We start from the raw sequence: 13,642 nt of genomic DNA on the forward strand, positions 1-13,642 counted from the left end.
CTACACAACCTGTATGATATCAGCATATTCAACTGTGAGGTCTCTACACCTGTTGGCTTTCAGCATTTCACTGTAGTCCTACTACACCGGTTGTATTATCCCAGACAGCATTTACTGTGAGTCCTACTACACCTGTTGTTATTCAGCATTTTCACTGTGAGGTCTAACTACACTGTTGTATTCAGCCATTTCACTGTAAGTCTTACTAAACTGTTGTATTCAGCATTTCACTGTGAGGTCACTACACTGTTGTATTCAGCATGTCTCTGTAAGGTCTACTACACCTGTTTGTATTCAGCATTTACTGTAATGGTCTCTACACCTGTTTGTATTCAGCATTCAACTGAGAGGTCTACTACACCTGTTGTAATTCAGCATTTCACCTGTAAGTCTTACTACACCTGTTGTATTCCAGCATTCAGGGAGGTCCTACTTACACCTGTGTATTCAGCATTTCACCTGTTGAGGTCTACTACACCTGTTGTATTACAAGCATTTCACTGTAAGGTCTACCTGACACCTGTTGTATTCAGCATTATCACTGTAGGTCACTACACTGTTGTATTCAAGCATTTTCACTGGTGAGGTCTACTTACCCTGTGGTATTCAGCATTTACTGTGAGGTTACTACACCTGTTGTATCAGCATTGTCACTGTAAGGTCTATCTACAGCCTGTTGTATTCAGCATTTCACTGTAAGTCTACTACACTGTTGTATTCAGCATTTCACTGTGAGGCGTACTACACTGTTTGTATCAAGCAGTTTCAACGTCGATGGTACTAACCTGTTGTATCAGCAATTTCACTGTAGAGGTCTACTCACACCGTTTATTCAGGATTTCCATGTGCAGGCTACTAACCATGTTACTTCAGCATCACTGCTACTGTTGTTATTCAGCTTTCACGGAGTTTACACTGTTCAGTGACTGGTTCTACTACACACTGTTGTATTCAGATCCGAGTCTATACACCGGTTCGTCCCTAGGCTTACTACACTGTTAGTTTCAGCACTTTCACTGTGAGAGTCTACTACAACCTGTTGTGTTCAGGCGCCCATGACAAATAAACTTTTGATTTGATGTTTTCCAGTGCAGGTGTTCTTAGTTATGACCTCAGATTGCCCCTTCATGAATGTGCACTATGATCACTGGTTACATCACCTGCGGAATTCCACTGGAGGAGTCGTTGGAACACAACGTCCGATCACACCGAACAAGGTGTCCCGTTCCACGAGAGGTCGACCTCGTGCTCCTAAGTAACCCGCCACAAGAGAGGACGAGAGTGGGAGGATCCACATCTACAATTGGCACTACACTTTGGATTGATTAGTGAATAGGTTTTAGGTGAATTGGTATTGAACTCTGTATATTACCTACAGTACGGTGTAAGTTCAACTCCTGTTTTAAAAATGGACTAAACTGAAGATGTGATCTGGCTGAAGTCAGAAAATAGGTGGCCTAATTCATGACGAGACAGGGGGGGGGGAGGGTTCTGTAGGCTACTCACGGCTAGGATTAGCCCCGTTGGAGCCCCGCTGCTTTTGGGGCAGCCACGGGAGTGTAGTGCCTGCTCCGTGCCGCGGTCGATCCCGTTGACGGGCGTCTCCGTCGGCTGTTCTTCTCTAGGAGAAGCGAGCAGTCCGGCTGTTGTCAAGTGATGTCACACAACCGAGTAGAAGTCGGAACATTGCTTTTACAAACATGCCGCGCTTGCTATGTGGGCGTGTTCGATTAATGGCGTCCGTATCCGTACAAATATGCACAAATGTCATTCACTATCCCAAAACAACAACCGTTGACTTGTATTTGTAAACCAAGATTGTGTAATAAATGCTACATGAACAGAATAAGCAGATGAAGACATAGTTCATAGTTATAAATAAATAAAACCACTTTTTTGGTGTAGTATCCAATATTTCAAAACATACACTTTTCCAGGTAGAACTGTCGAATCTGCATGTGTGGCTCAAAATAGACATCTCTGGCATCGTTTCATTTGTTAACAGAAATGTATGGCACTGGACATACCATGTTGTGCACTGAACCACACGGACACGGGTACGTGTCGTGTGCCCGGCGCTACGGATTTCCCCCTGCCTGGATGCAAAAGATTCCCCCCCCCAAAACCCCCACGCCTACCCCCCGCCCATCCCCTACTAACGCAATACCACCAACGGCATTCAGCACACGCAAGGTTGAAATTTTCAAAAATAACTCTGAACGAACTATATTAATTTGGGGACAGGTCGAAACATTCGTGGACATTTAGCCTACTAGCTAGCTGTTGCTAGTTAATTAGTCCTGGGATATATAAACATTGGGTTGTTTTTAAAACTGAAATGCACAACGTCTTTTTTGTAGAATATTGACTAACTTGAGAGTCACACCAATCATGTGTTTCTCTACTCCCACAATTAATCCAACAGATAAGAGATTACCGAGTTAGTTTCTAGTGTTAATCTCCTGGTCTTCAGTCTCTTCGTTTTTGTGGATTTATATAGAATTGCAACAAAACGTTAAGGTTTACTCTGCACTCTCACCCGGCTGTGGGGACGTCGTTCATCTTCAATCCTAGTGTGAGATATATGCTCCTGAAAGCCATGAGGAGGTGGAGAGGCGGACTGCTGCACGTCATGCATCTACAATAGGCAGTTCTATTACAGCATATTGGATGACTGTCATTCATATTTCCATCCACCACCCAGTTTCAGTGTAACTGATAGGTTTAGGTTACTGTCATTCATACTTCACCCTTCAAATTAACAGTGATAGGTATTAGGTTACTGTCATTCATATTCACCCAGGTTCCATGTAACCAGTTAGGTTTAGGTTTACTGTCATTCAATTCACCCAGTTCAATGTAACAGTGGATAGGTTTAGTGTTACTGTCATTTCATATTCACCGCAGTTCAATGTGAACAGTGATAGGTTTAAGGTTACTGTCATTCATATTCCCCAGTTCAATGTAACAGTGATAGGTTTAGTTGTAACTGTCATTGATATTTCACCAGTTCAATGTAACAGTGATAGATTGTAGGTTACTGTCATTCATGATTACCCATTCAATGTAACAGTGATAGGTTTAGGTTAGGTCATCTGAATCAACACCCATCACATCTCCTCCTGGTAACAATAGTCCTTACACAGCCTGAAGACAGAACAGGAACCTAAGAAGACTGCCCAAACTACAACAGACAGACAAAACAGACAGACTGGAGGTGTTGGGTCATTGTCCTGTGGAATGTCCCACTAATCCCAAGACCAGATGGGATTGGTGTAATCGCTGCAGAATGCGGTGGTAAGCCCATGCTGGTTAAAGAGTGTCTTGAAATTCTAAAATAAATCACAGAAGTGTTCACTAGCAAAAGCACCCCCGAACACCATGAACATTCCTCTCCATGGCTTTACGTGGAAATACACATGCGAAGATATCCGATTCACCCACACGCGCATCTCCACCCACCGTTCACTCACACGCGGCTTTTGGGGTTATCAAGCTGTTATCTAAACTGCATGTCCAATTTACAGTAAGTTATTACAGTGACAATAATACACCATAGCTGTTGTTTAGAGAGAGGCCACTGTTATGAACACTGGAAGTTATCTAATAACAATTCAGTCACATTATGGGCAGTCTTGACACACATTTGAACAGAAATGCAATGGTTCATTGGATCGACTAAAACGTGCACAGTACGATGAGTACCATCTGTGGCAATATCTAAGATTGCAACTGGGCTGTAATAATACATTATGGCCTTCTCTTGCATTTTCAAAGAATGATGAGTACAAAAAAATACAAACAAAAAGTTATTCTTTTTTCCTTGAATTTATCTTTTACCAGTCTAATGTGTTTAATTCCTCCTACATTCTTTCACATTCTCACACAAACTTCAACGTGTTTCTTTCAAATGGTACCAAGAATATGGCATATCCTTGCTTCGAGGGCTGAGCTTACAAGGCAGTTGAGTCGTGGTCTGTTTAGGGAGAACATTGAAGAAAAGGTCGATCCTTAAAAGGTACAAGAATTTCAGCCTCTTCGCCCTTTCAACGATATTGGTCTGTCCTGGGTAATGTTTTGTTACTTACAACCCTCGTGCTAATCGCACATTGAAGCCTACGTTAGCTCAACGTCCCGCAGGGGCCACCAATCCTGAAGAGGTTGGAAGCCTTTTGGACCTAGACATTGGCGCTCGCGGGGTACCACTTGCTGTGCGTGCAGAGAGAACAGTCTATGACATAGGACGGTGAGTCTGACACATTTAGGCCTTCCTCTGACACTACCTTGATATAGAGGTCCTGGTGGGCAGGCAGCAGCTTGCCCAGTGATGTCTGGGCCGTACGCACTACCCTCCTGTAAGTGCCTTGCGGTCGGAGGCCGGCATTGTCTACGCATGTGCATTGGGGGCGCTTGTAGTGGGGCACCAGTCAGATGCTCTCGCATGGGTGCAAGTGTAGAACCTTTTGAGGATTTCGAGACCCTTCCAAACTTTTAAGTCTCCTGAGCGATAGGTTGTTGTTGTGCCCTCTTCACGACTGTCTTGGTGTGCTTGACCATGTTAGTTTGTTGGTGATGTGGGACACAGGAACTTGGAACTCTCACCTGCTCCACTAAGCCCCGTCGACTGGACCAATGGGGGCATGCTCGTCCTCTTTTCCTGTGTCCACAATCATCCTCCTCTTGTCTGTTATCACGTTGGACGAGAGTTGTTTCCTGGCACCACACGGCAGGTCTCTGAACTCCTCCTTATAGGCTGTCTCGTCTTGTCTGTTCAGGCCTACACGTTGTGTCGATCGCAATTTAATGATGGTGTTTGGACTTTCGTGAGCATCATGGGTGACGGGAGTACAGGAGGGAACTGCGCCGCCGCCCCCTGAGGGCCCCCCAGGTGAAGATCAGTTCTGGCGGATTGTTGGTATCTACCCTATCCCACCTGGGGGGCAGCCCATCAGGAAGTCCAGATCCAGTTGCCAGAGGACGGTGTGTTAGTCCCAGCGGTCCCTTAGCTTAGTGATGAGCTTGTGGGCACTATTGGTGTTGAATCTCTGAGCTGTAGTCAATGAACGCATTGCTCAATAGGCTTGTTCTTATGTCCAGGTGGAAAGGGCAGTGTGGGAGTGCAATAGATGATTGCATCATTGGGATCTGTTAGCGCTAAGCAAATTGGATGTGGGTCTAGGGTTTTCTGGATAATGGTGTGATGTGAGCCATTACCAGCCTTTCAAAGCATTTTCATGGCTACAGACGGGTGGCAGATACGGGTCTGTTAGTCATTTAGGCAGATTACCTGAGTGTTATTGGGCAGGCACATGGATGGTCTTCTTGAAACATGTTATCAAAACATTTTTGGGGAGAATTCTTTGATCTCCCCTCCCTAATCGCCCCTGTAGGGCAGACACAGCCCCTCCTGGTTAAAGCAGCACCAGAGCAGAACCATTCGGGTCAGGGCTTTGGAATGTCCATTCAGTGTTAATGCAACCTAGTTTTAATTACTAACATGGATAGGACCCCATGTGACTAACCTTCGATACTCCCAGTGTCTGTAATACCTCTGACTTCATCCCAGTGTCTGGTAACTTCCTGACTTACACCAGTTCTGTAATACCTCCTGAACTTCAGCCCCGTGCTGTACCGATTACCCCTTGTCCTGAATACCTCTGACTCAAGCCCCAGTGTCTCGTAATAACTCCTGACTTCATTCCCCAGTGTCTGAGTAATATCCATCTCGACGTCAGGAGGATAACCACAGACTAGCGTAGGTCATTTGGGCTCTCTCTACCTGTATCTGCATTCCTAAACAACGTACACATGGCCATAGCATTCGCCTGGTTCATCATCACGTATGCTGGGGATTGTCACGTTAACTGACTTGGACTATAAATTGTTTAGGGGCCAGTTCAGATCAAGGTTGCCATCTGACCGACACAGACACAGTAACATGGCTGGGTTCATCTCAGGAGTGTTACAGGAGTGGTACTGTCTGTTACTGTTTTTTTTTTAAAAATAAAACATTTTCAATTTCACCAATTTGGACTGGTTTTGTGTTTCCATTACATGAAATCCAAATAAAATACAGGTTGTAATGCAACAAAAAAAAAATGCCAAAGGGGGGGTGAATACTTTTCAAGGCACTGTACACTTGCCTGTACTGTCTGTTAGTGACATGTCAAGCATCGTAAATGCTACTTAGGGAAGAGGAGGCCAACAGGAATATAAAAATAGGAAATAGGAAACAGCCTTCTGCATAAGGTGACATTCATTTTATAAAGAATTCTTTCGTCTTCAAAAAATAACAAAAATGGAAAATCAATGTAAAAAAAAAACATTACATTAACATGTTGATATCTGATAAGTCTTTGCATATATTATATTTATTGATTGGTAAAATGAATTACATTGAAATCTTGAACAATCCCACCCAGACCGTGTGTATTGACTCAGTGGTTAGACTGCCATTAGTGGCCTCCAGCGGAAGTGTCTGGAGTCTAAAAATTACTTCACTAGATCCTGACAGCAGCTCACAGTAATGGATCCGGTACACTCACTCTAAAGTAAGGCCATAAGGTCTATAGTTAGAACAAGCTTAGTGGTCACAGCTTCACAGTTCAGTTAGATGTATGAGTGGTGACGCTCAGTTCAGTATGATTATAGTGGTGCGCTCATTCGTAGATATATGGTGACGCTCAGTTCAGTAGATTATAGTCGTAGGGGTTTCGGCTCGTTCAGTAGATTATATGGTGACGCTCAGTTCAGTAGATTTATAGTGGTGACGCTCAGTTCAGTAGATATAGTGGTGACGTCCACTTCAGTAGATATAGTGGTGACGCTCAGTTAGTATTATAGTGGTGACCTCAGTTCAGTAATATAGTGGTGACGCTCAGTTCAGTAGATTAGTGGTGTACGCTCAGTTCAGTAGATTATAGTGGTGACGCTCAGTTCAGTAGATATAGTGTGACGCTCAGTTCGTGATTCTATGAGTGACGCTCAGTTCAGTGATACTGAGCACAAGAGGATCCGCACCTCGACTCTAAGACGCTGTATGAATACAGGCACCGAGTTGCGGTAGGAGACAGGAAGTGAATAGACATGTTTGGTCCAGTCTGTCTGCTGGTCTGCAGTCCTCCGGGGTTAGAGCTGGGGTTAGGGCTGTCTGTACCGGCAGTCTACCCGCTGAAGGGAGGAGACGGGAAGAGAGGGGGGTAGACGGGAGAGAGAGGCGGAGAGAGAGGGGGGGAAGACAGAGAGAGGAAGACGGGAGAAGAGGGGGGGGGGGGAGACGGGGAGAGAGAGAGAGGCAGACGAACAATCACTCGAAACCATTAAATTGTTACTGACTTACAGTAACTTCAGCAGAGAGTAATGTATACAGTATATTTATTATTACTCTTTATATAGGGAGTTGCCACGTCATTTCCACGTACCCAGATATCTGCAATCTCCTGATGGCTGGCTTGTTGGCTCTGAATTCACTTTGCTCAGCTCTGTAATCAGAGCAACACTAATAACAGCACACAGAAACCACTGAACTGTACTACATTCAAGTGTACTATATTCAAGTGTACTATATTGAAACGTGATTAACGTTCTCAGCCTGGTCCACAGCTCCCAGTCTCAGGAGAGCTGACAGGACATTCTTCTGGGTATCAGATGACAGGGCATCATAAGACTTCAGCTCGCCTAGAAACACACAAACAAGATGACAGGCCTTGTTATTCATATAAAGATGCCGTTTGCCTTCTGAATGGAGCAGCTTTAACTTCTTATGGCTGGGTGGCAGTATTGAGTAGCTTGGATGAATAAGGTGCCCAGAGTAAACTGCCTGCTACTCAGGCTCAGAAGCTAAGATATGCATATTATTAGTAGATTTGGATAGAAAACACTCTGAAGTTTCTAAAACAGTTTGAATGATGTTTGTGAGTATAACATAACTCATATGGCAGGCAAAAACCTGAGAAAAAATCCAACCATGAAGTGGGAAATCTGAGGTTTGTAGTTTTGCCCATCCAATATAGTGTCTTTGGGGTCATGTTGCACTTCCTAAGGCTTCCACTAGATGTCAACAGTCTTTAGAACCTTGTTTGATGCTTCTACTGTGAAGAATGAGGGAAGGAGCGCTCTTTGAGTCAGGTGTCTGGCACGAGCTGAACATGCGCACTGACGTGAGAGCGACCTGATTTCCATCGCATTTCTGAAGACAAAGGAATTCTCCGGTTGAAACATTATTGAAGATTTATGTTAAAAACATCCTAAAGATTGATTCTATACATCGTTTGACATGTTTCTACGAACTATAATGGAATTGTTTGACTTTGTCTGGACCTAATGCTCGCTCCTTGTGAATTTGGATTACTGGACGCGCGAACAAAATTAAGGTATTTTGGACATAAATGATGGACTATATCGATCAAAACAAACATTTATTGTGGAACTGGGATTCCTGGAAGTGCATTCTGATGAAGATCATCAAAGGTAAGTGAATATTTATAATGCTATTTCTGACTTCTGTTGACTATGGCTTATTTGGGCTCTGTCTTATTTTGGCGCCCTGCACTTTCACTGGCTGTTGTCATATTGATCCCGTTAACGGGATCTCAGCCGTAAGAAGTTTTAAGGAACTTCCCTGCTGATGCTTCATTACAGCCTGGGATCGAGCAAGTCAGCACCTTCATTACAGCCTGGGTCCCATGGCCGGTTGTGCCCGGAAGTCCCAATAGACTGCGCACATTGGCCCCGCATCTTCATTACAGCCTGGGTTTGAGCCCAGAGGACAGGACAGGCGTGTGTCAGGAGAGAGAGAGGACAGGACAGGCGTGTGTCAGGAGAGAGAGAGGACAGGACAGGCGTGTGTCAGGAGAGAGAGAGGCACAAGGACAGGACCGTTGTGTCAGGAGAGGAGAGAGAGGACAGGCGTGTGTCCAGGAAGAGAGAGAGGACAGACGTGTGTCAGTTACCCGATAAGAGGAGCTTGGTGCCAGGCTGCGGACAGCAGGAACCATCTGTCTCTCCGTGAACACCTCAACATCCTCCATTACACAGGTGTACTGACACGCCACCTGAACACACCACACACACAGTTTAGTGGAGGGTATTTGAAGCTGACTTGGGATAGGGGTAAAGATTAGACCTGAGATTGCAGTTGTCTGGTACATTCCAAGTGCAACCACATGCCCTTCACAGTGCGACTAAGATTGAAACCAGGGCCGTCTGTCTGTAGGGAAACAGGGCGCTATTTGGAAACGCACGTTAAGTCCTCCGCATACTTGGTAGGCGTCTATGAAGGGCTTGTAGCAGGGCTGCAGGAAGGAGGTAGTACTCTGCCCTCCCTCTGGTGAGTCCTTTCCTGTTGACTGGTCTGGACTGCTCCACATTTCCTGAGTCGAACACGCCTTCCTCAAAGTCCTTCAGGACACAGAGCAAAAACAGATTATAGATCAGTCAAAAATTTACCCAGAAATGCAATCACAATTCTCTGTTACAGGTGAGACCTACCTGTGAGGATCTGCCAGTGATGAAGATGAAGTCGTTGAGAAGAGGTCCAGGAGGAACCTGAAGTAGCTATAGACGTCCTCTGGAGACACAGAGAGACATGGTGAGACAGAGACAGACAGGAGGACCTGGAGTAGCTAAGATGTCCTCTGGAGACACAGAGAGACATGGTGAGACAGAGACAGACAGGATGAACCCTGGAGTAGTTAAGATGTCCTCTGGAGACACAGAGAGACACAGAGAGACATGGTGAGACAGAGACAGACAGGAGGAACTGGAGTAGCCTATAGATGTCCTCTTGGAGACACACAGAGAGACATGGTGAGACAGAGACAGACAGGAATGAACCTGGAGTAGCTATAGTGTCTCTGAGAGACACAGAGAGACACAGAGAGAATGGTGAGACGAGACAAGACAGGAGGAACCTGGAGTAGCTATAGATTCCTCTGGAGAACAGAGAGACCATGGTGAGACAGAGACAGACAGGAGGAACCTGGAGTAGCTATAGATGTCCTCTGGAGACACAAGAGAGACATGGTGAGACAGAGACAGACGGAGGAACCTGGAGTAAGTCAGATGAGAAGACACGGAGACAGACAAGAACCAGCTACAGATGGAGAGACAAGGGAGACAGACAGGAGAAACCTGGAGTAAGTACAGATGGAGAGACAAGGAGACATGGTGAGACAGACAGACAGGAAACCAGCTACCAGATGGAGAGAACAAGGAGCCAGATGATCGTGTTGGTGTAACTCACCTCTGTGAGCTTGTACTGTGTGTACGGCCAGAGCCAGCATGGCTGGACGTATGAACACAATGCAGCGCCTGGTTCCTATAGGCCGCAACCATAAGGACCGCCCCGCCCGCCTGACCACACCCCTCCTCTGTTGTGAAAAGGCTCAGCCCCACAGGCCCTCTCCTCCAGCAGTGTGACACGCCCTGGTGACAGCGAATCACAGAGCGGTGCAGAGGCCATGCTGGATGAACATCACCTGGTTTTCAAGTAGCTCTTCTATAGAGGACAGAGAAAGACGTGTCTTTTAGGCGTCAACTGCGTTGAGGACAGAGAAAGACGTCACTGGCGTTGAGGAAGAGAAAGACGTCACTGCGTTGAGGACAGAGAAAGACGTCACTGCGTTGAGGACAGAGAAAAGACGTCACTGCGTTGAGGACAGAGAAAGACGTCATGCGTGAGGAACAGAGAAAAGACGTCACTGCGTTGAGGACAGAGAAGACGTCACTGCGGTTGAGGACAGAGAAAGACGTCACTGCGTTGAGAGACAGAGAGAGACGTCACTGCGTTGAGGACAGAGAGAGACGTCACTGCGTTGAGGACAGAGAGAGGACGTCACTGCGTTGAGGACAGAGAGAGACGTCACTGCGTTTGAGGACAAGAGAGAGAGCGTCACTTGCGTTGAGGACAGAGAAGAGACGTCATCTGGTCTGAGGAGCAGAGAGAGACGTCACTCGCGTTGAGGACAGAGAGAGACGTCACTGCGTTGAGGACAGAGAAAGAACGTCAGCTCGCGTGTGAAGAGAAGAACAGGGAGAAGACGTCACTGCGTTGAGGCAGAGAATAGACGACACTGCGTTGAGGACAGAGAAAGACGTCACTGCGTTGAGGACAGAGAAAGACGTCACTGCGTTGAGGACAGAGAAAGACGTCACTGCGTTGAGGACAGTTCCAGGTGTGTGTGTCTTTTAGGTATGATAACAACATACGATTAAAAATGCAGATGTGTCTGTCCCATTTCTAAGCGAACCATACTGTAACATCTAGACTGGATCAGAGTAAAACACTGAATGTTCTGGGGCTGGTATCCACAAAGCCTCTCAGGGCAGGAACGCTGATCTCAGATCAGTTTAGCCTGTTAGATCATAATGAATAGGATTGTTGTAACCAGGTGGGGACCTGATCCTAGATCAGCACTCCTTGGAACTGTGTTCCTGAGACTCTATTGTCGAGTCTGATCAGTCTGTTGGAARAGCTCACACTAAACCACTCTAACTGGTGAACTGGACTTGATATATATATCTGACCACAGACAGCAGCAGCAGTGCCTGACCTTAGGTTTACTACTGTTTCAGAAACCATCTAGAATCAGCATCTGTCTGTCTGTGGAAGAATCAACCAAGCAATCAAATSAAATGTATTTATAAAGCCCTTCTTACATCAGCTGATGTCTCAAAGTGCTGTACAGAAACRCAGCCRAAAACCCCAAACAGCAAGCAATGCAGGTGTAGAACCAATGGCTGTACACTTACCAGGCCAGTCCAGGCGGGCTCCGAAGCTGATCGCCAGCCCCTTGAGCCACAGCGTCCTCTGGGTGAGCAGCTCCCAGGAGAGACCCTTCTCGTGTTCCTCTCCTGCTGGTGAAGCATCAAACAAAACAACAGCAGCTTTTGTTAATGAGAGTAATGACTGCAGGGATTACAGCTCGTCCTGCTCCTCTCACTCAGCCGTGTACCTGGGTCTGCGTCCTGATGGTCCTGGAGCACCAGGCAGGCCATGAGAGACCAGGGGCTGAGGATGGAGCTCTGCTCCTGGATACGTACCACCTGCTGGGCTAGCCAGCTCACACACTCCTGGGTCTCTACGCTGGGTCTCTGGGGAAGGTCTCTGAGGGGGAGACCGGGGGGGACGAGAAAGATTCAGAAGATATACAGTTGAAGTCGGAAGTTTACCTACACTTAGGTTGGAGTCATTAAAACTCGTTTTTCAACCACTCCTCAAATTTCTTGTTAACAAACTATAYTTTTGGCAACTCGGTTAGGACATCTACTTTGTGCATGACACAAGTAATTTTTCCAACAATTGTTTACAGACAGATTATTTCACTTATAATTCAGTGTATCACAATTCCAGTGGGTCAGGAAGCTTGACTAAGTGCCTTTAAAACCAGCTTGGAAAAATTTCCAAGGAAACAATGGTGTCATGGCTAGAACAGCCTTCTGATAGCCATAAATTGACGTTCTATTGAGTCAATTGGAGGTGTACCTGTGGATGTATTAAGGCTACTTCAAACCTTCAGTGCCTTCGTTTGTAGACACTCATGGAGAAAATTCAAAAGCGAAATTAGCCACAAGACCTCAGAAAAATAAATTGTAAGGACTCACTCCACAAGGTCTGGTTCTACCTTGGGAGCCAATTTCAAACGCGGTAAGGTTTACACACGCTTCATTCAAAACAATAGTACGCAAGTATACAACACCATGGGACCACGTCAGCCGTCATACCCCCTTCAGGAAAGGAGACCGCATTCTGTCTCCTAGACATGAACGTACTTTGGTGCGAAAAAAGTGCACCAAATCAATCCACAGAAACAACAGGCAAAGACCGTGTGAAGATGACCTGGAGGAAACGGTAAAAAGTCATCTACTATCCACAGTACAAAACGAGTCCTATATCGAACATAACCTGACAAGGCTCCGCCTTCAGCAAGGAAAAGAAAGCCCCACTGTCTCCAAAACACCCCCATAAAAAAAGCCACAGAACTTACCGGTTGCAAACTGCACATTGGGGAACAAGAGAGATGTTACCTTTTTGGCTAGAAATCTGTCCTCCTTGTATCTGATGAAACAAAAATAGTAAACTGTTGGTCCATAAATTGACCATCGTTATGTTTGGAGGGAAAAAAGGAGGAGCTTGGGCAAGCGCGAAAGAAAAACCACCCATCCCCAACGTTGAAGCACGGCACAGGGTGGCAGCACCATGTTGTGAAGCGGTGCTTTACTAGCAGGGACTGTGCAACTTGCCAAATACCCGATCGCAATCAGTGGAGAGGAGACAATTATGTGGGATATATTGAAGAGCCAACATTCCTCAAAGAAGCACATCAGTTCAGGAAGTTATAAAGCTTAGGTCGGCCAAACTGAGGTCTTTCAAATGGACCCAATACCCCAAACATTTACTTCCCAAAGTTTTGGCCAAAATGGCTTAAAGGTAATACAAAATCAAGGTATTGAAGTGGGCCATCACAAAGCCCTTGACCCTTCCAACATACCTATAAGACAAATTTGTGGGCACGAAACATCTGAAAAAAGCCGTGTGCGAAGCAAGGAGCCTTACAAAACCTGACGTCAGTTAACACCAAGCTCTGGTCAGGAGAAGGGCCAAAAATTCACCCAACTTATCCTGTTGGATCTCTCTCTTGGG

General features: G+C 45.8%; 1 protein-coding gene across 1 annotated transcript in view; it reads right to left on the reverse strand.

The window, feature by feature from the left end:
• LOC112076968 (dihydroxyacetone phosphate acyltransferase) overlaps positions 1–13,642 on the reverse strand; it is a 101,592-nt gene that overhangs the window by 3,006 nt on the left and 84,944 nt on the right. The window contains 13 exon segments of the mRNA XM_070441519.1: positions 7,583–7,677; positions 8,952–8,972; positions 8,975–9,053; positions 9,261–9,337; positions 9,340–9,381; positions 9,384–9,399; positions 9,490–9,527; positions 9,530–9,568; positions 10,244–10,301; positions 10,303–10,463; positions 10,566–10,754; positions 11,752–11,856; positions 11,955–12,138. Of these exon segments, the coding sequence (XP_070297620.1) occupies positions 7,583–7,677; positions 8,952–8,972; positions 8,975–9,053; positions 9,261–9,337; positions 9,340–9,381; positions 9,384–9,399; positions 9,490–9,527; positions 9,530–9,568; positions 10,244–10,301; positions 10,303–10,463; positions 10,566–10,754; positions 11,752–11,856; positions 11,955–12,138 (1,104 nt within the window).

Source organism: Salvelinus sp. IW2-2015, unplaced genomic scaffold (assembly GCF_002910315.2).
Source record: "Salvelinus sp. IW2-2015 unplaced genomic scaffold, ASM291031v2 Un_scaffold4166, whole genome shotgun sequence".
In the NCBI taxonomy this organism is placed as follows: domain Eukaryota; kingdom Metazoa; phylum Chordata; class Actinopteri; order Salmoniformes; family Salmonidae; genus Salvelinus; species Salvelinus sp. IW2-2015.